This window comes from Trichechus manatus, unplaced genomic scaffold, assembly GCF_000243295.1.
Source record: "Trichechus manatus latirostris isolate Lorelei unplaced genomic scaffold, TriManLat1.0 scaffold00029, whole genome shotgun sequence".
In the NCBI taxonomy this organism is placed as follows: Eukaryota; Metazoa; Chordata; class Mammalia; order Sirenia; family Trichechidae; genus Trichechus; species Trichechus manatus.
This window is the reverse complement of record NW_004443965.1, coordinates 13,248,710-13,276,317: the sequence shown is the minus strand read 5'-3', so window position 1 is coordinate 13,276,317 and position 27,608 is coordinate 13,248,710. Positions and strand designations below refer to the sequence as shown.

Genomic DNA, 27,608 nt, shown 5'->3' with positions numbered 1-27,608 from the left:
AGGATAGAATGGGAGAAACATGTAGAACAAAATGCAAATTCCTTAAAAAAAAAAAAAAAAGGCCAGACTTACTGGACCTGTAGGACTAGATCAACCCCTAAGATTATCACCCTGGGACACCTTTTAAACTTGGAATTCAAACAACTCCCAGAGGTCACCTTTCAGCCAAATGACAGATTGACCCATAAAATAAAGAATATCACTTGTAAATACTGTACTCCTCTAAATAATGAAACTAAATGGTAAACATTTTTCCTAGATCAAAGATAAGAAGGTAAGGGGGGACAGGAAAGCTAGATTAAGGGAAACAGAACAACCAGAATAGAAATAATGAGAATGCTGATATATTGAGAAAAATGTAACCAATGTCACTGGACAATACATATAGAAATGGTTAAATGAGAGTCTAATTTCTTTGGTAAACTTTTACTAAAAACACAATAAAATATTTTTTTTTAAAAAAAAATATATGGACAAAGGGTCACTGCAGATTTTAAAAGTAGGTTCCAAAAGAATATGTATTATATGGTCACAGTCTTGTAAAAAAAAATATATATATACATGGATGTGGCTTCCAGCTAACCAGGATGAGTTTGAAGCTTCTAAAACTGATGAAAGAGCTGCTCAAGAAACCATAAAAGTTCTTGGTTTCTAAGGCAAAAAAATAATCAAAACTTGAATCTATAATTGCTTCAAGAAAATTTGTAGTGAGGTTTAAAACAAACAACCAACAAACAAAAACAGCATGACAGATGTTCCAGAATTAGTTTCTCATTAGGTCACCAGTGGTGCTGGGTCTCTCCAAAAATCTACTCAAAGATGCCATAAAAATGTCCTTGAACAATTTGTGACTCTTACGGTGTTCATCTTCTGATGCTGATACTAAAAATAAGGCCAAAATTATGCTTCATATAAAGTGTAATTATATATAGTATTTGTGTTAGTCTGCTTGGTCAATTTATGAACACTTTGGAAAGCTTAACATTGCACAAATAAAGGTTTGGGGATCACTTCTCTAAAAAAAAAAAAAAATCAAGTCCCTAGGCAAGAATATGACCTCCTATTTTATTTTTATTTCAATGAGAAGCTTAGATTCAGTTTGCCTTATTTCAACTTCCAGAAACTTCTCCCAGTTCACACCCATCACAAGAATTTAACTTATGTATTGTGCATAAAACTAAAACAAAATGCAAAGTGTACCAGAATATCTGTGTGTGTTAGGTTTTCTGGTCTCAAAGCAACTTCAAGTTACCTCAAGTAATTGGGGATTTATTACGAGTTGCATATAGGACTAAGAAAAAACGAATCTCAGCTAGGCAGTAGACAAGGCACTCCAGAGCCTGAGATGCAGGTTCCAGAACTGGACGGCACAAAACAGCAGCAGTGACTAGGGAATCCACGTCACCATGCCAACTCCTCAGCAGCAGTTGTTCATGAATCCTGAACCACTATGGTGCCTCACAACTCTTTTCTCTGCTTCTCCACCTCCATTGCTATCAACCAACCATCTCACTCTGAATATTTTTTCTCTACCTCATGGCTTGTATTACGCATCCTGTCATGGATTGAATTGTGTCCCCCCAAAGTACGCATCAACTTGGTTATGCCATGATTCCCAGTATTGTGTGGTTGTCCTCCATTTTGTGATTTTCCTATAAATCATAATCTCTGCCTGTGGTTAAAGAGGATTAGGGTGGGATGGAACACCCTTGCTCAGGTCACAGCCCTGATCCAATGTAAAGGGAGTTTCCCTGGGGTGTAGCCTGTACCACCTTTTATCCTACAAGAGATAAAAGGAAAGGGAAGCAAGCAGAGAGTTGGGGACCTCATACTACCAAGAAAGCAGTGCCAGGAGCAGAGTGCATCATTTGGACCCAAGGTCCTTGCACGGAGAAGCTCCTAGTCCAAGGGAAGATTGATAACAAGAACCTTCCGCCTGAGCTGACACAGAAAGCCTTCCCCTGGAGCTGACACCCTGAATTTGGACTTCTGGCTTACTAGACTGTGAGAGAATAAATTTCTCTTTGTTGAAGCTATCTACTTGTCGTATTTCTGTTATAGCAGCACTAGATGACTAACACATATCCCTTCTGCTAGCTCATAGCTTCCAGAGCCTCTTGGTATCTGTGTACAACCCTTCCTCTGGGGAACCACGATCTGCTTCTTGACCAATTGCCTATCTCCTTCCCTAAAACTGGATTGATTTAGCTAGTAACTATATGCCACCTCACAGGTCTTTATCCTAGTGGTTCTCAAACTTGAACGTGCATCAGAATCATCTAGAGAGCTTGCTAAAACACAGATTGCAGACCCCACCCTCAGAGTTTCTGAGTCAGTTGATTTGGGGCCAAGTCCAGTGTCTTAGGCTGGATTCTCTAGAGAAGCAAAACCAGTAAAGCGTATAAATATACAGAAGATTTATATCAAGGAAACAGCTCACATGATTGTATAGGCTGGAACGTCCCAAGTCCACGGATCAGGATAGAGGCTTCTCCTGATTCACTTAGCCACAAGCACTGGTGAACCCAAGATCGGCAGGTTAGAGAGCAGGGCTCTTGCTTACAGGCTGTGAAGATCAAAGAATCCCAAGATCAGCAGGTAAGCAGCTAGCTCAAGTCCCAAGAACCGGAGGTCAGATGAACAGGAGTCAGCTGCAGGATTGAGTGCAGGCAAAAGCCAGAACATCCACTTATATTCAGATGCAGGCCACACACCCAAGAAAACTTCCTTTTAATTGACTGGCTACTCACAGCAGATCCCATCATGGGGGTGATCACATATAAACACTGAGAATCATGGCCCAGCCAAGCTGACACACAATCTTAACCATCACATCCAGTAGTGTACATTTCTAACAAATTCTTAGGTGATGCTGATGCTTCTGATTTTGAGACTACACATTGAGAACCACTGCTTAGCCTATGTGATTGTTGTCAGTTGCCGCTGGGTCAGCTCAATGATCTTGTGTATCTTATGCACTTGGCAATGTATGTATTATCTTATGTACATGACCTTATGCACATGGCAACCTTATGTATCACAGAACAAAATGTTGCCCAGTTCTGCACCATCTTCATGATCATTGATATGTTTGAATCCATTGTTGAGGTTATTATGTAGTGCCTTCCAATCTAGGAGGTTTATCTTCCAGCACTATATTGGACAATATTCAGAATAGCTATATAGGATACTATTCAGAATGGCTTAGCCTATAGGTTGATAGCATTTGAGTAAGATGTCTATCAGCTGTAGGCAGGGCAATAAGTTATGTGATTAGAATACAGCCACCCATGAATAACAAACTTCTAAGGGCCATTTCCCTCAGCAAGGGGCTCTGGACATAAAACTTTCAATATGGCCTATGGACAGGAAACCAACACTCCAACATTTGCCCTGCCCAGGAAAATACTTCTACTGAATAAAGTCTTTTTCTAAATGAGGTTTAACAAGCATTTCCTGAGTGCCTACTATGTGCCAAGGCTTCATGTACTAAACACTGAAATACAAAGCTAAATAATTTTATCTTGTAATAATGAGGGCTCAGCTAAATAATTTTAATAACTTCTAATAATCAAGCTCAATGTTTTGATTCCCTTTTGAATATAAAGATACATCCAAATAAAGTTAGAGAAATTCTCAAAAATCTCCACTCAAATAATATTGTGAAGGAAACAGAAGTGTGAGAGGTGCCTAAGCAAGAAAGGCATACTTCAAAAGAATAATTAAGACTAAAGAATTATTTATGAACGAGTCAGAATTTGTAACACTGTGTGTATTAGTTTCCTAAGGCTTCCGTAACAAAGTACTATAAACTGGGTAGCTTAAAACAACTGAAATTTATTGCCTTACGGTTCTGGAGGCTGGAAGTCTGAGATCAGGGTGTCAGCCATGTTGATTTCTTCTGAGGGTCCTGAAGCAGAATCTTTTCCATCCCTCCTCCTAGCTTCTAGTGATGGCCAGTGATCCTTGGAGGTCCTTGGCTTGCAGCTGCATCACTCCAAATCTCTGGCTCTGTCATCACATAGCTGTCTTCCCTCTGTGTGTCTGAGTCTGTCTCTTATCCCCTTTTATAAGGACACCAGTCATATGGGATTAGGACCCAACATACTCCAGTATGACCTCTTCTTAATTTAAGTGATAATCTCTTCAAAGACCCTATTTCCAAATAAGGTCACATTTATACGGACTGTGTGTCAGGACTTCAACATATATTTTGGGGGGACATAATTCAATCCATAACATTGCATCAACCAAAGAATTTCAAGAGCACTAGAGTCTGTGCTCTTAAAACCTAGCTTCATATAAAGGAGTAAAATGAAGTAAAGAAAGCATATCTAAAAAGGAAAAGTTATTTAGCAGATCTGCTAGAAGGGGGAAACGAGCCAAATATGTACTAATTTTAGAATAGTCCTATATAATCAGCCTCTAAAATGGTTGCCATGAAAAATAGCATGTGCCATTTTTCCTTGAAAGTAGGACAGTAGAAGAGAAAGCTAAAAACTTGCTTCCTTCCCCAGTCATTCCAGGTTGTAGTGCCCTTCCTTCCCTTCTCTAGGTTTTTGCAGCATGCACTAAATATATGGTGGGTTTGTGTTGCATTATATCGTCCTCTAGTGGTTTCAAAAATATCTCATCTCTATTCTTTAAGGGCAGTGCTTATCACAGGGCCACATATACACTTGGTGCTTCACAAATGTCTGTTAAATGAACAGGAATGAATGGCATATAGAATCTATGCAATGATAGACTAGATAATACAACCTGACTCAGCTTCACTAAGAGAATGGATGTTCAAGTATTTCAGGCTCAAGTTACTTACTAAATCATTGGTTTCCTTTAATATAGTTTGCCATTACCTCTAATACAGTTTCAAGGAAATCCAATGTAAATTTTTTGAGTGGTATAGTATTCCTAAAATGATAACTGTAAGTTCTCTATTAATAAGAACAAATACAGTGAGTTTAAGTATTTAAAAACTAGTCTCTATCCCAGAATATTGTGACTAAAAGGCATTTCGGAGTGAGCCTTCACATCTCAGTCATGTCCGGAAAGCAAACACCTCACTTACCAAATAAGGAAACGATGTCAACCTATGGCTCATTAACCTTTCTTTTGTCTTGGCTTGGTGTATTGTGGGCTTTTTGTTTTCGTTTGGTTTTTCACTTTATGTATTCATTCAATCCCTGTTTATTGCTTCTGCTGTGTGCAAGGCACCCCCATGGTCAGTTTGGGGGAAGATCAGGATATAAATAGGGCACACTTGTTATGAATTTAATTGTGTCCCCCTAAAATATGTGTTGGAATCCTAACCCTTATACCTATGGATGTAATTCCATTTGGGAATAGGGTTTTCTTTGTTATGTTAATAGACTACAGTGTACTGTGTGCCCTAAATCTAATTACTTCTGCATTATATGGAGCAGCATAAACACAGAGACAATGCCACTTGTCCTAGGCTGGGTTCTCTAGAGAAGCAAAATCAGTAAAGCATATAAATATATAAAGACAGACTTTTCTCAAGGAAATTGCTCACACTATTATAGAGGCTGGAATGTCCAAAGTCCATGAGTCAGGATAGAGGTTTTTCCTGATTCATGTAGCCGTAGGGGCTGGTGAACCCAAGATCAGCAGGTCAGACAGCAAGGCTCTTGCTTACAGGCTTCGAAGAATCCCAAGATTGGCAAGCAAGATGGCAGATAAGCTGCTAGCTCAAGTCCCAAAAACCAGAGGTCAGACAAACAGGAGCCAGTTGCAGGATCCAGAGTGAGCAAAAGTCCATGAGCCTTGCCAGAAAGCCCACTTATATTCCATGCAGGCCACACCCCCAGGGAACTCCCTTTCAACTGATTGGCTACTCACAGCAGATCCCATAATGGAGGTGATCACATTATATCAAATTCCATCAAGGAAGTGATCCTATCATCATACGACTGCCAAACTACATCATAACTGCCAAACCATTGAGAATCATGGCATAACCAAGTTGCCATACAACCTTAATGATCACACCACTTGAAGATTGCCAAGGAACTGAGAAATGCCAGGGATATGGAAGTTGAAAGATGATAGAGAGAGAGAGAGCCTTCTTCTAGAGCTGGTGTCCTGAATTTGGACTTCTAGCACCGTACACTGTGAGAAAATTAATTTCTCTTCTTTAAAGCCACCCACTTGTGGTATTTCTGTTAAAGCAGCACTAGGAAACTAAGACAACACCCTTACCCTAAAAAAGCAAACAATGTAGTGGAAAAAACAGGGTATACATACAGATTCTACACAAGCTGTTTTTCAAAGTGCCCCAAGAGGGAAATAAAAGGGAGTTTTAGGAGTTCAATGGAAGAGGTCACCTCTGAAATAGTTCCATTTAAATGTATGACACTTGTCTTTCACAAATGGATTGTTTGACCATTTAACAGCAAACAAACCACAGCAAATCAACAGTGACTGAGGTTGATATCATCAGTCTATTTTGAAACTGTGATCAAAGACAAAGGACCTCACTCCTGTTCATCCAGTAACAAACATGCTGCTGGATTTCAACCCAAGAAAGAAAATATCCACATAGTAATTACTGGTTTTAAGATGCCTGACCAGATGCCATGGGGAAAGAAAAAACAAGTAAGATATTATTGACAAAACCTGAAGGAATTTATACAGTAGGGGAAATTTGTTTAGGATTAACAATCAAGTAATGTATCAGAACCGAAATCCTATGAGTAATCCTCTAATTTAAGCTCGGCTGTTTTTGAAAGTTCTATTAAAATAATTTATAGCATATGTATGTGTTAGTATTTGAAGTTGTATGTAAAAAATATATATATTTTTAGCCCACAAACTCAAATTTTTTTTTTGGAAGAAAATATTTACAAATCGTTTGTTGACAAAGGAATGGTATGCAGGATATAAAGAATTCCTACAACTCATAAAATGACAAACCACCTAATCAAAAGTTGGGTAAAATACTCAGATATTTCACAAAAGACCTAGAAATGGCCAATTGAAATGATCTAGCAGACCAATATATGGATTATGAGAGTCACAGAGGGAAAGGAGAGAGAAAAAGTACAGAAAGACTATTTGAAGAAATAATAGTTGAAAACTTCCCATATCTGACAAAAGACATAAAGTCTATACACCCAAAAAGCTCAACAAACTCCAAGTAGGATAAACCCAAAGAGATACACATCAAAGCATATTATAACCAAACTATAGAAAACCAAAGCTAAAAAGAGAATCTTGAAAGCCAAGAGAGAAGCCAATTATCACATACAAGGGATCCTCAATAACCAAGGGATCCTCCTCAGAAAACATGGAGGCTGAGACCAGAAGACAGTGGGATGACATATTTAAAGTAATGAAAGAAAAACACTGTCAACCAAAAATTCTGTATCCAGAAAAACTGCCCTTCAAAAATGAGGGCAAAAGTAAGACATACTCATATAAACAAAAGCTGAGAAAGCTTGTTATCACCAGACCTGTCCTACAAGAAATGCTAAAGGAAGTTCTATGAAGATAGTATGAAGTTGTAAGAAGAAATAAGGATCTCCAGTAAAGGTAATTTTGTGGATAAATACAAAGGCTAATTTTACTGTATTTTTGGTTTGTAACTCTATTTGTTATGTCCTACATGATATAAAAGACAAATGCATTTTTATAAATTATAAATTCATGTTATTGTGCACACAATGTATAAAGATGTAATTTGTGAAAACAACATAAGGAGGGCGTAGATACATAAGAATGTAATTTTTGTATGCTATTGAAGTTAAGTTGGTATCAATTCAAACTAGATTGCTATAAGTTTAGAATGTTAACTGTAATACTCATTGTTACAACACTGAAAACAGCACAAATTTACACAAAAAGAAATTAGAAGATCATCAAAATGGTTCACTAAAAAAAATCAACTAAACACAAAAGAAGGCAGTGTATGAAGAAATGAGGGACCAAAAAAGGTATAAAACGCACAGACAACAAAATAACACAAGGGAAAAAGTAAATCCTGCCTTATCAGTAATTATTATACATGCAAATGAAATTATTAAGCCATAAAGAGAAATGAAGTTTTGATACATACTGTGACACGGATGAACCTTGAAAAGACAGTGCTAAGGGAAATAAGTCAAACACAAAAAAAAGACAAATATTGTATGATCTCACTTCTATAAAGTATTTCAAATAGGCAAATGGAAGAAATATCAAAACAGTTGTTTCCTCTAGGAATTAACTGAGAAGGGACATGATGGAACTTTTCTGGAATGATAGTAATGTTCCATATCTTGATAGGAATTTGGGTTACAAAGGTATATGCGTTTGCAATCTCATTGTGATTTTGATTTGCATTTCCCTAATGGCTAATAATTTTGAGCACCTTTTCATGTGCTTATTGGCCATTTGTATATCTTCTTTGGAAAAATGCTTATTCAGTAGATTCTTTGCCCAGTTTTAATTGAGTTATTTGTCTTCTTTTATTGAGTTATAAGAGCTCTTTATATATTCTAGACACACATCCCTTAATTTGCAAATATTTTCTCCTATTCTGTGGGTTGTCTTTTCACTTTGTTGATAGTGTCCTTTGAAGCACAAAAGTTTTTAATTTTGATGAAGGTCAATTTATCTATTTTTCTCATATGTTGCTTGTGCTTTTGATGTTGTATCTAAGAAATCATTGCCTACTCTAAGGTCACAAAGATGTATGTGTATGTTTTCTTCTAAGAGTTTTAACTCTTACATTTAGGTCTTTGATCCATTTCAAGTTAATTTTTGTATATGGTGTGATATAGGGGTCCAACTTAATTCTTTTGTATATACATAGCCATATGTCCCAGCACCATTTGTTGAAGAGACTGTTCTTTCATTGAATTGTCTTAGCACCCTTGTCGAAGATCAACTGACCATAAATGTGAGGGTTTAAATTTGGATTCTCAATTTATTCCACTGAACTAAATAGAGAAGTTCTGCTCTACAATATATAAGGTCACCATGAGTTAAGAATCAACTCGATGGCATTGGGCATATCTCTATCCCTATGTCATAACAAATTATGGGCAACATTGTGAAGAATGGGAAACCCAGAACACTTAATGTATTCATACAGAACCTTACATAGACCAAAAAGCAGTCATTCAAACAGAACAAGGGGATACCGTGTGGTTTAAAATCAGGAAAGGTGTGCATCAGGGTCATATCTTTTCACCATACTTATTCAGTCTGTATGCTGGCAAATAATCTGAGAGCTGGAGTATATGAAGAAGAATGCAGCATCAGGATTAAAGGAAGATTCGTTAACAACATGTGATATGCAGATGAAACAACCTTGCTTGTTGAAAGTGAAGAGCGCTTGAAGCACTTACTGATGACTACAGCCTTCAGTATGGATTGCACCTCAACATTAAAAAAAAAAAAAAATCCTCACAACTGCACCAATAAGAAACATCATGGTAAAAAGAAAAAACACTGAAGTTGTCAAGGTCTTCATTTTACTTGGATCCACAACCAACACCCATGGAAGCAGCAGTCAAGAAATCAAACGACATATTGCATTGGGCAATCTGCTGCAAAAGACCTCTTTAAATTGTTAAAAAGCAAAGATGTCACTTTGAGGACTAAGCTGCGCCTGACCCAAGCCATGGTATTTTTAATTGCCTCCTATGCATCCAAAAGCTGGACGATGAATAAGGAAGACCAAAGAAGACTCGGTGCATTTGAATTATGGCGTTGGTGAAGAATATTGAATATACCATGGACTGCCAGAAGAATGAACAAATGTGTCTTGGAAGAAGTACAGCCGGAATGCTTCTTGGAAGCAAGGATGGCAAGACTTCGTATCACATACTTTGGACATGTTATCAGGAGGGACCAGTCCCTGGAGAAAGACATCATGCTTGGTAAATTAGAGGGTCAGCAAAAAAAAGGGAGACCAATCCACCCTCTGTGGACTGACACAGTAGCTGCATAACAACTCAAGCATAACGACGATTGTGAGGATGGCGCAGAACTGGGCAGTGTTTCATTCTGTTGTACACAGGGACACTATAAGTCAGAACCAACTCGACAGCACCCAACAACAACATGTCAGTACCATGTTTTCTTCATTACTGTGGCTTGGTCGCCAGTTTTAAAATCAGGAAGTGTGTTGTGAGTGAGTCCTCCAACTTCATTCTTTTTCAAGATTGTTTTGGCTATTCTGGGTCCCTTGAATTTCCATATGAATTTTAGGATCAGCTTGTCAATTTCTGCAGACAAAAACTAAACCAAACCTGTTGCCGTCGAGTCAATTCCAACTCATAGGGACCCTACAGGACAGAGTAGAACTGCCCCATAGGGTTTCCAAGGAGCAGCTGGTAGATTTGAATCGCCAAGCTTTTGGTTAGCAGCTGAACGCTTAACCCCTACGCCACCAGGGCTCCTCTGCAAGCAAGCCAGCTAGAATTTTGATAGGAATTACTCTGAATCTGTAGATCAGTTTGAAGAGTACCAAAAAAACCAAACCCATTGCTATCAAGTCCATTCCGACTCATAGCAACCCTATAGGACAGAGTAGAACAACCCCATAGGATTTCCAAGGAGCGGTTGGTGGATTCAAACTGCCACCCTTTTGATTAGCAGCCAAACACTTAACCACTGTACCACCAGGGCTCCAGTTTGAAGAGTATTGTCAACAATATTAAGTCTTCCAATCCACCAACATGGGATATCTTTCCATTTACTGAGGTTTTCTTAAATCTCTTTCAACAATATTTTGTAGTTTTTTAGAGTATAAGATTTGCACTTAACTTGTTAAATTTATTCCTAAGTATTTTATTCTTTTTGATGCTATTTTAAATATAATTGTTTTCTTTATTTCATTTTTTGATTGTTTATTGCAAGTGTACAGAAATAAAATTAATCTTTCTATATTGATCTTGTATCCTGCAACCTCACTAAATTTATTAGTACCAATAGTTTTTTAGTAAATTCTTTATGATTTTCTATATACAAGAGCATGTTATCTGCAAATAGAGATCATGCTACTGCTTCCTTTCCAATATTAATACCTTTTTTTTTTTTTTTTTTGCCTAATTGCCCTGGCTAGAACCTCCAGTACAATGTTGAATAGAAGTGGTGAGAGCGGACATTCAGTCTTTCACCATTAAGCACAAGGTTAGCTTTGGGTTTTGTAGATGCCCTTTATCAGGTTAGGAATCAACTGCTAAATGCAGTTTGTTGAGCTATTTTGTTTGTTTGTTTGTTTGTTTTTAATCTCGAAGAGGTGTAGAATTTCGTCAAATGCTTTTTCTACATCTATTCAGATAATCATGGTTTTTGTCCTTTAGTCTATTGATATGGTATATTCGGTATCATTACTTTTTTTTTAGTTTTTCTTAAATAATACATGAACATGGCAAAAGAAAAAATGTAAATGGCACAAAAACATGTATTGTGAAAATAAAACTTCTTCATCTTTGACTTTCTCCAGATTATAACGTCCCAGCAGGCAGAGCCTGATTCCCCACCCTTTTTTGTTACTAAGTTCCTTTGTGTATACTCAAATTAACTAGAGTATTACAAACTATTTGCTGAAGACAATTCAAAAATGGTTAAAACTGTACATCAACAGGGAACTGCCAGAAATTCAAGCTAGATTCATATGTATGCAAAAGCTGGACAATGAATAAGGAAGACCAAAGAAGAATTGATGCCTTTGAATTATGGTGTTGGCAAAGAATACTGAATGTACCATGGACTTGCCAGAAGAATGAACAAATCTGTCTTGGAAGAAAGTACAGCCAGAATGCTTCTTAAAATTTCGGATGGCAAGACTTCATCTCAGGTATTTTGGACATGTTATCAGGAGGGACCAGTCCCTGGAGAAGGACATCATGCTTGGTAGAGAGTCAGCAAAAAAGAGAAAGACCCTCAATGAGATGGATTGACACAGTGGCTACAACAATGGGGTCACACACAGCAACAATTGTGAGGATGACGTAGGACTGGGTAGTGTTTCATTCTATTGTACATAGGGTCACTATAAGTCGGAATCCACTGGACAGCACCTAACAACAACATTACAAACTAACTATGATTTACACCACTTTTAAGACAGAGGTCCCCAGGCTGCGGAAAATTCCACTGCTACAAGCAACTTGCTTGACATATCTCCATAACTTTACATTAACATCCTGGTTCCCCTTTCCTTAACTGCTGCCCAGAACTAGATGAAATTGGCTAAAACTGGTTTAGGCACCATATTGACACCTCGGGTGACCTTCCAGCTCATTAAGTGCCTAATGTATATTAACTTTCCCACCTCTGGGTGGAATTTTATCTCCGTTTTCTGAACACGTGATGCATGACGTTATATGTAAATCCCATTGTGCCTGCGTAGTATAATTAAGAATGTTCCTTATGTAACTGGGATTAACTTCCTGCTTGTAAACCCCATAAAAGTAACCTTCCTTCTCACCCTGGCTGGTAAGTCTTGGAGGCACCAGCTCCGAGTGTTCCTTTCCTTGCCCAATGAAATAAAGCTGCAATTCTGATCTCCCACCTCAGCCCCTCATTTATTGGCTGTGACGGGTCGCATCAAACAGGACCGGAAATTCACAGTTCATTTTCTACTCCAATCCCCTGCTGCCAAATTTCCCTGAGTAATAAAAAAAAAAAGTTGCCATCGACTCTGACTCATAGTGACCCCCCCCTTCATTGAGTACTTACTATATTCCATTTACTGTTCTAGACACTTTTCATGTATTAACACATAATCCTCCCAGCAACCCTAAAGAAAAGTATTGTAATTCTAATCAAATCAGCAAATATCAACCAAATTCAAGCTCCATGTGAGATGAAAGTTAATTTCAGTTTATACATGTAATTTTACCAAGCTCTCTGAACTCTGAAGGAATGGAGCTAGCTCTAGAAAAACATGCTAATTGCTACCATTGCCATTCTGATAAGAAAACAGCAGTTCTACAAAGAAATTGCTACCAAAAAATTGCCACAAAAAAATCAATTGGAGACTTTTGGAAGAAGTGAAGCCTCAATATACCAACAAATATAACATAGGTACTATTATTCCTATTTTACAAATAAGAAAAATGAGGTATAGAAACACCAAGTGACTGGCAGTCACACAATTAATAAGTGGCAGAGCTGAGATTCAGACAGACCCAGGAGCCCATATTCCTAACTTTCTAACAATAGAAGAACGATCCTATAAAGCCTGGTTCTATCTGGTCTGGCTTTACAGATGTGCCAGGATTAAATGGCAGAGCTTCACAGTAAATGAGAGCTCCAAAATTGAGGTGTTTGAGCAGGGACAGATTACCCAATAAGCAAGGTACATACAGGCTTAACTGTGCTTACTTACTAATCTGTAGTGCACAATTTCACCTGGTTTTCACCAGATCTACTATAAGACGGTACATACCATGCTTACTGGTTAATCCCCCCGTGTTTGACTATAATAAAAAGGTTGGCCTAAATCTAAATTCAGACTCCATTCTGTTATTAAAGGATTGATTTCTACCTTGAGAATGCAAACTGCAGACCTTTGTATCTTTCCACTGCACCCTGCAAAACAGCATTGTAACATATAATTCACGAAATGTTTTTCTCTGTAGTTAAGCTAAGGATGTGAAAAGAACGTTCCCAAAGGGAGTCTTGACGTAAATGGCTTATCAGAAGTCTCCTGCTAAGCAACCCTCAAACAAACACCTTGCTCAAAAAACTATTTTAACATAACACTCTCAGGAAAAAATGTCCCGTAATTGCCCTATGACCACAATGTATAGTCCCGTATTCCTACAATGCTAATAACCCCTCCAGATAGCCCATATTTATGCTTTGTACCAATCCCTTTCGATTCCCCACTTCGTTATCCCGCCTTCCACTTCCCTAAATGCTTAAGCACCAATCAAAAAGTTGTATTATAAATCCTTAATTTCGCCATATAAATGTACTTGTTCATCTTCAGATTCCTGGAGTGCTAGGTTTCGCTTCGTGAAGCTCAGTATGTCCCCGGTTCAATCCCTGGTTCAAACTATCTCTCGGCCTCCAATAAATCGCTTTGTTTTCATTTTGACAGAGTACATGTACAAGCTCTTTGACAACAGCCAGAAAAAACTGAAAAGAAATTCTATTCTGCAAATGTATGGAAACTAAAGTTCATTAGTAGTTACCAGGGGCGGGAGGGAGGAAGAAAGGAGGAGTCGTGGATTCGGGAGCACTGAGTTTCTGTTAAGGGTGATGGAAAAAGTTAGAAATGATAGTGATGACAGTTGCACAACATGATGAACATAATTAATGTCACTGAATTGTATGCATAAAAAATGGTGAAATAGCACGTTTTGTTATATATATATATATTTTTACCACAATAATAAAAAATAAATTCTATTCTTTACTTTTCAAAAGGGATAAAAATGCATACTTCACAGCAACACTTAACCAAATCCCCTTTCTTCTATATACTGTCCTCATGCACTTCTGCAATTCCAAGGTCTCTGGGTAGCAATCACCACCAGTACCCCAACTCCCAAAGAACCCAAAAAGCAGTTACCCCTTCTTCATTCTTTTTAAATAGATCATCCCAGCCTCCCCCAGGAAAAGAAGAATCCTTGAGTTAGAGGGCTGGAAATTGTCGTACAGTTTCCCTTTGGTGCGAAAGCAAAGGCCATGAAGACTCACAGGTGCTTGCTCCTAGAAAATGCACTGATATGGGGCACATATATACACTAGTTTGCAGAGATGGGAAATTTGGGCAAAATACCAGCTTCTCTCTCCAAGGTCCATCAAAGGTGATCAAAACAAGAGGCTAAACCTGTATTTGTTACGTATTCGCTACAGATTCAAACAGATAATAGTTAACCATTTGAGGGTCAAGCACTTTTGTTGTTGTTATTAGGTGCCGTTGAGACGGTTCCAACTCATAGTAACCCTATGTACGATACAATGAAAAACTGCCCGGTCCTGCGCCATGCTCACAATCATTGCTATGTTTGAGCCCATTGTTGCAATCAATGTGTCAATACTTCTTGTTAAGGGTCTTCCTCTTTTTCACTGACCCTCTACTTTACCAAGCATGATGTCCTTCTCCAGGGACTAGTCCCTCCTGATAACTTGGCCAAAGTACGTGAGATGAAATCTCACCATCCTTGCTTCTAATGAGCATTCTGGCTGTACTTCTTCCACAATAGATTTGTTCGTTCTGGCAGACCACAGTGTATTCAACATTCTTCGCCAATGCCATAATTCAAAGGCATCAGTTCTTCTTCGGTCTTCCTTATTCATTGTCCAGCTTTTGCGTGCATATGAGGCAATTGAAAATACCATGGTTTGGGTCAGACACACCTTAGTCCTCAAGGTGACATCTTTGCTTTCTAGCACTTTAAAGAGGTCTGTTGCAGTACATTTCCCAGTGCAATATTTTGTTTGACTTCTTGACTGCTGTTTCCATGGGCGCTGATTGTTGATCCAAGTAAAACGAAATCCTTGACAACTTCAATATTTTCTCCGTTTATCATGATGTTGCTTATTGGTCCAGTTGTGAGGATTTTTTGAGGAATAATCCATACTGAAGGCTGTAGTCTTTGATCTTCATCAGTAAGTGCTTCAAGTCCGCTTCACTTTCAGCAAGCAAAAAAGTTGTCATCTGCATATCACAGCTTGTTATTGAGTCTTCCTCCAATCCTGATGCTGTGTTCTTCATACAGTTCAGTTTCTCAGCTTATTTGCTCAGCATACAGATCGAGAAAGTATGGGGAAAGGACACAACCCTGATGCACACTTTTCCTGATTTTAAACCATGCAGTATCCCCTTGTTCTGTTCGAATGACTGCCTCTTGTTCCTCATGAGCACAATTAAGTATTCTGGAATTTCCATTCTTTGCAATGTTATCCATAATTTGTTATTATCCACACAATCAAATGCCTTCGCATAGTCAATAAAACATAGGTAAACATCTTTCTGGTGTTCTCTGCTTCCGGCCAAGATCCATCTGGTATCAGTAATGATACCCTGGTTGTTCTTCCTTTACGAATCCAGCTTGAATTTCTGGCAGTTCCCTGTGTCTGTACTGCTGCAAGCACTTTTAAGACTGGTGAAATTCATGGGTTTTCTCACCAGAAAAAAAACTCATCTATACTCACACAAATTTCGAGGTAGGCGAGGTTTAACAGACCCGCGATTAAGAATTTATAATGCAGTAGACTAGTGAGCTAACTCGGTTTACTCACACGTGGTGCATTTTTTTCTCTCTCTCTCTGCTACAGCAACCCGCCGTACCTGTGACGGCCCATAGGCGGCGATGCGGGGACAGGTAAGTAACACGTGGCGCGTCAATGCGAAGGGCCGAGAGCAGGCGGGGATCTGACTCCGTCACCCGGCGGGGGGCGGGGCCTAAGAAACAGCAAGAGAAGGCGAGTGTTCTGTTATGCGCAGGCGCAGGGCTGGTCACTCCCCCGGGAGTGAGGGCTGCTGGGCCCGATGACGTGGCCTGGCGACGTCCGCGCCGGGTCGCGTCCCGGGAACTGTACGCTGCTGGAACTGCTCGCGGCCTAGTCCCGACTCGTGTGTGCCGGTGAGCAGGAGCTGGGGGCAGCGGCGGCCCTGGCCTGCGGGGGGACCCGACGGGGCCGCTGCCATGGGGGAATGACGCGCCTGCGCCGGCTGTTACGCTGCAGCGGCGAGACATGAGGAGACCCCGCGGTGGGGGCAGTGGCGGCGGCTCCTGAGCCCCGGCATGGAGGAGAAATACGGCGGGGACGTGCTAGCCGGTCCCGGCGGCAGCGGCCTCGGGCCAGTGGACGTGCCCAGTGCTCGGTAAGGGACGGAACCGGCCCCCGCCTCCGGAGCCGTTCTCCCTGCGCCCACTGCCTCGCGGACCCGGACGGCACTGTCAGCCTGGCCGCTGCCCATGAATCCACCCTAGTGCGCGGAGACGGCCTCTCTCCCCTCCCCGCTGACAGCCCGGAACGGCCTCCTAGGTGTCCCCCAGAGCCCTGACCACTTTCCCTCCGCTTCTTCTAGGTTACCCGCTGCGGAGTGAAAGCTCTAGAATCCAGGAAGCTTCTGCTTGAGTTTCTGGTTTTGAGGGTAGACCGTTAACCTTAGACGGCCAGCCAGTTCGTGTGAGAGGTTTTTTTGATCTATGAGTAACATTTCTCTTGGTTCTTTCTCCTTGAAATAGTAGTTCATTAACTACTTGGCCTTTCTGACGTCTCCCTTCGTTAAGTTAGGGGAAGGTGTCACCACCGTCTCTTCAGATGAACAAACCAAAGTACCAAGATGTGAACTTGGCTGTCCAGGTTAACCGAGTTCATGAAGAACGGAGCACCCTTATCTAGTTTTCTTTTTTTTTGTTTATTGTATTCTAATATTAAATAAGAAATATGTTCTCATTGTCAAAAAGATCAAACAGTACAGAAATTCGTAGAGTAAAAAGTGAAAGTCTCTCTTTGCACTCAATCCTCCCACCAACCCCTGAGAGGTAAGTACTGTGGCCACTTTCCAGTGTGTCCTTCTTGGCCTGTACTAAGTTCTGTGATGGTTTCACAGATGCATAAAATATGGCCCAACAATGTGTTTAGAACTGCTATTCATTGGCTTCATTTTTAATGAGGTTAAGTTTTTCTCGTTCTTGAATGCTGCTTTTACAATTTAAAGACTGTTTTTGATAAATTCTTTGGAACTGTAGAAATAGCATTACTAACGTAACTTTTGTGAAAGGAAAGGACACATAGTGCTAGAATAGGACTTAAAGCAACTTCATTTTTGTAAGGTTCATTTTCTAATCTGTTTTGAGCAGCTCATTTGTTTATAAAAGCATCTCAGATGTTATTTACTGAGATACGATAACTAAATACAATCGGCGATTCTATAAAGGGCATTACTGAATCAATTGACAAAATTGGACTATGGATGGTCGATTAATAAAGGTATCATATCACTGTTAAATTTCCTGAAGTTGATAGCTGTACTGGTTTTATGAAAATGTCGTTGTTCTTAGGAAATGCATTTAGGGGTAAAGGGGCATGATGTGTGTAACTTATTCTCAAAGAGTTTTAAAAAAAAAAGAAAACCTGTGTATGTATTTATAGAGAGAGAGTCAGTGTCAGTCCCTGGGTGGTACAAATGATTAACGCACTCGACTGCTAACCAATAGTTTGGAGTTTCCAGTCTGCCCAGAGGTGCCTGGGAAGAAAGGCCTGGCAATCTGCTGCTGAAAAATGAGCCATTGAAAACCCTATCGAGCACAGTTCTGCTCTGACACATATGGGGTCGCCATGAGTTGGAATCAACAGCAACTGGTTTTGGTTTATGTGTATATATGTGTACATATATATACTTATTTACAGAGAGGGAGAGAAGATAGTAAAGCAAAGGTAACAGAATGTTAACAATTAGTGAATCTAGGTAGAGGGAATATGGGAGTTTTTTGTACTATTGCAGGTTTTCTGTAAGCTTGAAGTTACTTTTAAATAAACTGTCATTTTCTCAAGAGCTTATTGTCCTAGGTAGATCAGCATAGTAAACATTTCTTTACAGTCTTACTTGGCATTATTTGTTTAGCAAAGCTGCCCTTTTACTGTATTTATTGCAGAATCAAATTCAGTTCTAGGACTGCCTGAAATTTGAATGGATTCTAGGTTATGAGATTTTTACTTTATATAGTTTAGACTAAAAATTAAATACAGTTTATGTTTATGATCATTAATAAAAACTAATTGGAAAATTCTTTAATTGTCAATATTTTTATTCCTGAATTCACAAATATGAATTGTTTTAAATAAAGATTTCTATTTGGCTTCTTTTAGTTCTCTTTGCAGGGGGTACATCATCTCATTTAATCCTTAATAACAATCCTACAAACTAAGTAGTGGTATCCTTGTTTTGTAGATAAGGAAACGAAGACTTAGAAAAGTTTCACACAACTGGTACATGTAGAGCTAGAAATCTGAATTATTCTAAATCCCTTGCATGTTGTTGTTGTTAGGTGCTATCCAGTTGGTTCCAGCTCATAACGACTCTATATGTAACACAAGGAAACACTGCCCGGTCCTGCACCATCCTCCCAGTTGTTGCTGTGTTTGAGCCCATTGTTCCATCTGCTGTGTCAATCCATCTTATAGAGGGTCTTCCTCTTTTTCGCTGACGCTCTACCAAGTATGATGCCTTTCACCAGGGACTGGTCCTTCCTAATAACATGTCCAAAGTATCCTTTCACCATACTTATTCAATTTGTATGCTGAGCAGATAATTCTACAATCCCATGCATAGTGCCCTCTTTATAGTAGACACTTGAATATTTGTTGAATGAATTGAACTTAAATTATACACACTGACTTTTTTTTTTTTTTTTAAGCAGTGAACTGCAAGCTGCCACAGTAGGCAAAGCCCTTCTTGGAGATTTGAACCCAACCCAACTGAAATTTATGAATTTCTGTAATTCCAGGTTTAGAGAACTGGAGAATTTTCTAGCCCTTCACAGATAAGACCAGTGTGTTACCCTTGGTGAGACTAGTTAATGGCAAATAATGATTTATATTTTGGGAGATGTATTGAATCCCCCTGTGTTGCCCAGAGGTCAGTGGCTGACTTAGGTAAAGAGACAGGGCTATTGCCCTCGTTTATAGCCTCCCTTCCCCACCCCCACCCCCAGCACCACCAGCATCTTCAACCTTAGGAAATGAACCTCTTAATCATTTCCCTCCCTAACATGAATTAGGAATGTCTGCATTTCAGTATATGATTACTTTAGCCTTAGCTAGTGTTTCATCTTCACAGGATATATAGGAGGAATTCGTTAATTTGTTGTAAGGTGCTCTCAAGTTGACTGTGACTCATAGCAACCCTATGTACATACAACAGAAGGAAACACTGCCCGGTCCTGCATCATTCTCAACAATCTTTATGTTTGAGCCCATTGTTGCAGCCATTGTGTCATTCCATCTCGTCAAGGATCTTCTGCAGGGACTGTTCCTCCTGATAATATATCCAAAGTATGTGAACAAAGTCTCACCATCTTTGCTTCCAAGGAGCACTGTGGCTGTACTTCTTCCAAGACAGACTTGTTCGTTCTTCTGGCAGCCCATGGTATATTCAGTATTCTTCGCCAACACCATAACTCAAAGGCATCAATTCTTCTTTGATCTTTCTTATTGAGTGTCCAGCTTTTGCATGCATATGAGGTGATTGAAAAGTGTCCAGCTTTTGCATGCATATGAGGTGATTGAAAATACTGTGACTTGGGTCAGGTGCATCTTAGTCCTCAAAGTGATGTGTTTGCTTTTCAACACTTTAAGGAGGTCTTTTGCTGCATATTTGACTGCTGCTTCCATGGGCATTGATTGTGGATCCAAGTAAGATGAAATCCTTGACAACTTCAATATTTTCTCCGTTTGTCATGATGTTGCTTATTGGTCCAGTTAAGGATTTTTGCTTTCTTTATGTTGAGGTGTAATCTATATTAAAGGCTATATAGTCTTTGCTCTTCATTAATTAGAACTTTAAAAATCACAAAATTCAACTTGCAACTAAAATGTTAAAATAATTTTCCTAATAATGCTGACAAAAGAGCAATATATATTATGTGAAAAGTCACATAACGATATCAGAATACATTTACAATTTTAAATGTGTGAATGTATGTAAGATAATTTATTTGTAGATGCATGGAAATGCAAAGGAAATGGTTTGGAAGGATGTACCCAATTGCTTACCTATGAGGAGGGAACTAGGGATGGTTTTTATTTAAAATTTTTACTAAAACCAACTTCAGGAATTACTTTCGTGATCTCTTTTTTAGAAGTTAAAAAGAGTGTAAAGAAAATTAGTGTCAGAAAGCTAATAATTTACATAAAATACTTCTTGATACTGCTTAACAAGAAGTATTTTATGTAAATTAATAAATGTGACTAAATCTTGCAGTTTAAAAGTTTTGTTAATACTTGAGATGGAAATTGTTTATAAATAATTCTATATATTGTCCCACCTTTTCCTTAGTAAAAGGAGCCCTTGTGGCACAGTGGTTAAGTGCTCACCTGCTAACTGAAAGGTTGGTTGTTTGAACCTACCAGCTGCTCTGTGGGAGAAGGATGTGGCGGTCTGCTTCTGTAAAGATTACAGCCTTGGAAACTCATATGGGGCAGTTCTGCTCTGTCCCATAGGGTCCTTATGTGTCAGAATCAACTCAATGGCAATGGTTTGGTTTTCCTTGATAACTTCTGGTCATTATAAGTATCATCTGTACTTTATCAGCAGTAAAGTGAACTGAGCTTAAATACAGTAATTCCTTCAAAGATTCCTTCCTAGTAGAATAAAACCTGTGAGAGCCAGAACTGGACAGGTTCTGAGCCTCACAAGTTTTCTGCCTTTGACAGGGTGCAGACTTACCACTTTTGTATTCCTCTTTATGAGTGGAAAATATTTGCATTTTCCTTCTCTGATAGGTTTCCGCCTTACACAGTTCCTGACTTTTGTAGGATTTACTGTACTAGTGTTTTGCATATGCTGCACTCTGTACTTGAAATTTGAAATACATTTTTCTTTTCCTTAGTGATACTATTTAGTCTTCAGTACGCAGATTATACATCTCAAATTCTATAAAAACGTTCTTCACTTCCCTAGGTAGAGTTAGTTGCTTCCACACCTTTTTTAAGAACTCACTGTTACTTACCTGGATCACATAAATATTGGTTTCCTTGCCTGTCTTTCCCATTAGACCCTGAACTCCTTGAGAGCAAAGTGTCTGTTACTCATTTTGGTGTCTTAGATATCATCTGGGGATGTGTTTAGTTATAAGTAACTAGCAAGTTGAAACAAATAGGATTTATTCTTCTTACATAAAAGAAATGAGAGGTTGCTGGTATTTGTTCAAGCATTCAGTGATACCATCTGGGACCCACATTCTTTGTGTCTTTCATCCTTAGTTTGTTGGCTTTCATATTCAGGCTGGTTATAAAATGGATTCAGCAATGTTAGATAAAATTCCTCCCTTTAACGCAAAAAGAAGGGGAAAGAAGTAGTTGTTAACTGCATCTTACCCTTCTATCAGGTAAAGGGAAGGCTGTCCCTGAAGCTACCCCAACAAACTTAATATAGGTCTGTCTCATTGGCCACATATGGCATCTGCCAGATAGTAAGCAAACAAAGAATATTTGAACAATGGCTAGACAGCCCTATAGGGGATGTACAAGGCTCTTTGCTAACCCAAGAATTCCCTGACTGCTGTGATTTTAATGTATCTCTGTTTTTCCTGGTCTTTGTTTTTTTTTCCTCCCTATCATGCTGACGATGATCCTCCTCTTTTCAGCTCCCCACTTCCCTTCTAAAGTTCCTGGTGACTCCCAATTCCTGAGCCTTTTCAGGACTCTGTGCATCCAGTCACTTGATTTTTCAATCACAACTCTTAACTACAGTCACTTAGCAAAGCAGAGGAGGGGCAAATCTAAGTCATTTATCATTCCTCCATTTCTTTCTTCTCCTATTATGGTCTTCTAGTTTCATTGCTTATTGGTCCAGTTGTGAGGATTTTTGTTTTCTTTATGTTGAGGTGTAATCCATACTGAAGGCTATGGTCTTCGCTCTTCATCAGTAAGTGCTTCAAGGCCTCTACACTTCCAGCAAGCAAGGTTGTGTCATCTGCATAACGCAGGTTGTTAATGAGTCTTCCTCCAATCCTGATGCCCCATTCGTCTTCATAGATTCCAGCTTCTCGGATTATTTGCTCAGCATACAGATTGAATAGGTATGGTGAAAGGATAAAACCGTGACGCACACCCTTCCTGACTTTAAACCATGCAGTATCCCCTTCTTCTGTTCGAACAACTGCCTCTTGATCTATGTACAGGTTCCTCATGAGCACAGTTAAGTATTCTGGAATTCCTGTTCTTCGCAATGTTATCCATAATTTGCTATGATCCACACAGTGAAAAAACAAAACAAAAATCCTCATAACTGGACCAATAAGCAACATCATGATAAATGGAGAAAAGATTGAAGTTATCAAGGATTTCATTTTACTTGGATCTACAATCAACACTCATAAAAGCAGCAGTCAAGAAATCAAACAATGCATTGTATTGGGCAAATCTGCTGCAAAAGACCTCTTTAAAGTGTTGAAAAGCAAATATGTCACTTTGAAGACCAAGGTGCACCTGACCTAAGCCATGGTATTTTCAGTCGCACCATATGCATGCAAAAGCTGGACAGTGAATAAGGAAGGCCGAAGAATTGACACCTTTGAATTGTGGTGTTGGCGAAGAATATTGAATATACCATGGACTACCAAAAGAACAAACAAATCTGTCGTGGAAGAAGTACAGCCAGAATGCTCCTTAGAAACAGGTGGCGAGACTACGTTTCACATACTTTGGACATGTTGTCAGGAGGGATCAGTCCCTGGAGAAGGACATCATGCTTGGTAAAGTACAGGATCGGTGAAAAAGAGAAAGACCCTCAACGAAATGGATTGACACAGTGGCTGCAACAGTGGGCTTAAACATAATGATTGTGAGGATGGCATAGAATCAGGCAGTGTTTCATCTGTGGTACGTAGGGTTGCTATGAGTCAGAACCAACTTGACGGCACCTAACAACAATATCAACAGTTTCGTCGCAGTTAGTTTGGGTTTGGTTGTATGTTTGTTTTTTGTTCTCATTTGTTTGGAGTAATTTTTTTTTTTAATAGCTTAAAAATTCTTTTTTTTTTTTTTTTTATTGTACTTTAGGTGAAGGTTTATAGAACAAATAGTTTCTCATTAAACAGTTAGTACACATATTGTTTTATGACAATGGTTAACAACCCCACAACATGTCAGCAGTCTCCCTTCTTGACCTTGGGCTTTCCTGCCCCCTCCTGTCTTCTAGTTCTTGTCCCTGGACTGTCATGCCCCATTAGTTTCGTTTTGTTTTATTGGACTGTCTAACCATTGGCTGAACACTAAACCTCAGGAGTGACTTCATTTCTGAACTAAAAGCATGTCCAGGGGCCATACTCTCGGGGTTTCTCCAGTCTCTGTCAGGCCAGTAAGCCTGGTCTTTTTTTGTGAGTTAGAGTTTTGTTCTACATTTTTCTACAGCTCTGTCTGGGACCCTCCGTTGTGATCCCTGTCAGAGTGGCCAGTGGTGGTAGCCTGGCACCATCTAGCTGTACTGGACTCAGTCTGGTGGAGGCCGTGGTAGTTGTGGTCCATTAGTCCTTTGGACTAATCTTTTCCTTGTTATCTTGTTTTCTTCATTCTCCCTTGCTTGTTTGGAGTAATTATTAGTTTAAAAAGCATGTTACAAAATAGTCCAGGCAGCATAATTAACCAATAACAATTTTAGTCTGGCTTTTTCTTTAATAGACTTTAACTATACAAATACTCATATACATTGAAAAGATTCTGGAAGTGTATACATATACCAGGATGTTAACTGTAGTTTTTCCATGGAATGGTGAGTTGTTTGGGTATTTTTCGTATCATTTCATTTTTTTATTTTGTTTATGTGTATTTCTGTGATTTCTATAGTGACCTCTATTACTTGTATAAGAGAAAAACAAAGGTTACAGAGTTCTTTGTGATTTCAATGATACTAAAACTTGTTTCTGCTTTTATTTTTCAGATTAACAAAATATATTGTATTGCTGTGTTTCACCAAATTTTTTAAGGCTGTGGGACTTTTTGAATCATATGATCTCCTAAAAGCAGTTCACATTGTTCAGTTCATTTTTATATTAAAACTTGGGTAAGAGTGTGTGTGTGTGTGTGTGTGTGTTTTCTGAATTTTTTTTAAATTTCTTTGAAAATCCTGTTTTAACTGAGTATCTTTAAAGAAATTTTACATAGAATATTTTGTGCAGTTTATTCCTCCTGACAAACATTTGATTACAAAAAAAAAAAGTTGAAGAATACTTAAGTTTAGGGTACAAAGACATTAGAAGAGGGATTATTGTACTCTAATACCTTGCCAAAACATAGACTTTAGTTTGTGTTAATGAGATTTTTGCAAATTTCTTATAAAATCTGACTTAATAGAAGACAGCTATATTCTCCTGTCTGCTTCAGCATTCATTCTGTTGCAGTATCTCATGTCATCTAGCCTCTAAAAAACTCCCCTGTTCACTCATGAGAGAATGAAACTGAAAATGGGAAATAACATCTTTGTATTATGAAAGTAGTTTTTACCTTGCAGACTCCCTGACAGGGTCTTAGGCACCACAGGGATTCCAGACAGTAATACTAGGGTAGCCCAACTTTCTAGCAGGCACAGAACCTTACGTGAGGCTTATCTGGCACAAATGATACTTATTTTCTAATTTAAACCAAGCTGGGCTATGTTTACTATGTGTTTTCTTTTTGGTATAGGGTTGCTACGAGTCGAAATGGACTCGGTGGCAATGGTTATAGGGGTCTCTATAGTTTGAAGTTTACATTATTCTGAATATGGTAAGAAATTCTTTTTAAATAAAGTTTCTCTGGACCCTGAGATGTTGATAGTGACACCCTCTGTGTTAATAAAAATCTATTAAAGATTCTTGGGAGTATAGTGTTGATGATTATGGAAAGTGACTCTTGACTAGGATATTTTTATGTAACTGTTTTAGGAATGTGAAAGATAGGGACATATAATTAGTACTTCATTTCTCTTTCAAAATTTGTTATTACTGAATTTTGGAGAAGATGGGAATTATTTTCTTTGGTATTACAAGTTACAAAAAAATATTGAGACTCCTTTTGTGGTTCCTGAACACTTTGTAAAGGCAGTTCCAAAGGAATAGTTTCCAAAATGTTGCAGTGGGAGCCTTATTAGAATAAGTATAGTTCTTAGTATTATTTTTTTAGAGGATAACATATCTTTCAAATTCTAGTTCTAGTATGTTTGTTTAAAATACATGTCTTAAAACCACATCTTATTATTTAATGTTGATTAATATTAATATACTAATGTTTCAATATTTATATTAACAGGACTGCCTTTTTTATGGTTTTGTTTCAAAAGCCATTTTCTTCTGGGAAAACTGTTACCAAACACCAGGTAAATAATCCTTTATTCCTAGCAGCTTCCCATTCAGTGGGTCAGGATATAATACTCATTCTTTGATCAGGGGCACGTAACAAATTAAGCGTGTAGCATTAACTTGCTCTTGACTTGAATACTATCTTTTGAAAATTGAGGTTTCAAAAGTAAATTGTAAAGTGTTAAGATGTTAGAATGTTTTAAAATGCGGAAGAGGGAAGAAAATTCTAAAAGGATGCATATAATTATTTTCTCCATATTCTGAAAGATTTACAAATCAGACATGGAGACACACCCAAGAGCCTAGTACAGATGTCACTGGGAGGCAGGTGTAAAGGAGGGATGAGGGTGTGGGCTCTGCAGTCATTCCTACCTACTGACGCTTACTTTGAGCAAGTTACTTTATTTTTCTCTGCCTTAGTTTTCTCATCTGTAAAATGAGGTGACAATACCTTCTCATGGAAGGAGCCCTGGTGGCACACAGGTTAAAGCGCTTGGCTGCTAACCGAAAGATCAGAGGTTCAAACCCACAAGCCACTCCACAGGAAAAGAAGTGGCAGTCTGATTCTGTAAAGATTATAGCCTTGGAAACACAATGGGGCAGTTCTGCTCTGTCCTATAGGGTCACCATGAATCAGAGTCAGCTCGATGGCTGTGGGTTTTTTTTGGTTTGGAAGGGAGCTGTGAGAAATAGATGGATTAATACATGTAAAGTTCTTAGAATAGTGCCTGGCGCGTGGTGACTGTGCGGTTCATATTAGCTGTCACCCTCATTGTCGTCATCATTATTCCCTTTCTGCACCTAAGGTTCAGGAGTCACGTCAGAAACATCTGCATTCTGCACAATAGTCTTACGTTATCACTTTTTTGGACAGCAGTTATACCCCACTACGTGTTTGCTTTATACCACAACTTAGAAACCTGTGCCATGATTTTTTTGTTTAGTGTGATAAATTTAAGTACCTGTGTTTTAGAGACTAAGAACATATTTGAAAACAAGATTAATAATTTAAACCCCATTTAACACTTTTTCTCCTTTTTCCAATTAATTCAAGCACTGAAAATTGCTAATGGAAAAGACTTTAAAGACTAAAATATTGTGTTCATAGCAAACTAGTGGGAAACTAATGCGAAAACAGCAAGAAGTATATTCTGTATTAAAAGATTTCAGAATTTAAACATCATATAAGTTGGTGGAAGCTAGAACTTATTATGTTGAGTGAATTTAGTCAGGCACAGAAGGACAAATACTGTATAAAACCACTATTATAAGAACTCAAGGAAAGATTTAAACACAGAAGAAAACATTCTTTGATTGTTATGGGGGTGGGGAGGGAGGGTGAGGGTTATTCACTAACTAGATAGTAGATAAGAATGATCTTAGGTGAAGGGAAGGACAGCACACACTACAGGGGAAGCCAGCACAACTGGACTAAACCAAAGCTAAGAAGTTTCCTCAATACAGTCAGATACTTTGAGAGAGAGTAGCAGGGATGCGGGGTCTGGGGACCATGCTTTCAGGGGACATCTATGTCAATTGGCATAACAAAGCTTATTAAGAAAATGTTCTGCATCCTACTTTGGTGAGTGCGTCTGGGGTCTTAAAAGCTTGCAAGCGGCCATCTAAGAT

General features: G+C 38.7%; 1 protein-coding gene across 2 annotated transcripts in view; it reads left to right on the top strand.

Moving 5' to 3' along the window:
• The first annotated feature begins 16,513 nt into the window (after nucleotides 1–16,513).
• Nucleotides 16,514–27,608, top strand: part of SLC30A5 (solute carrier family 30 member 5) — a 34,308-nt gene continuing 23,213 nt past the window's right edge. For both annotated transcript variants that reach the window (XR_002823749.1, XM_004374526.2), the window contains exons 1-3: nucleotides 16,514–16,798; nucleotides 24,584–24,706; nucleotides 25,930–25,996. Coding sequence is in view for 1 of the 2 variants with exons in the window: in XM_004374526.2 (XP_004374583.1) it covers nucleotides 16,719–16,798; nucleotides 24,584–24,706; nucleotides 25,930–25,996 (270 nt within the window). In the remaining variant the exon portion in view is untranslated. The remainder of the gene's footprint in view (nucleotides 16,799–24,583; nucleotides 24,707–25,929; nucleotides 25,997–27,608) is intronic.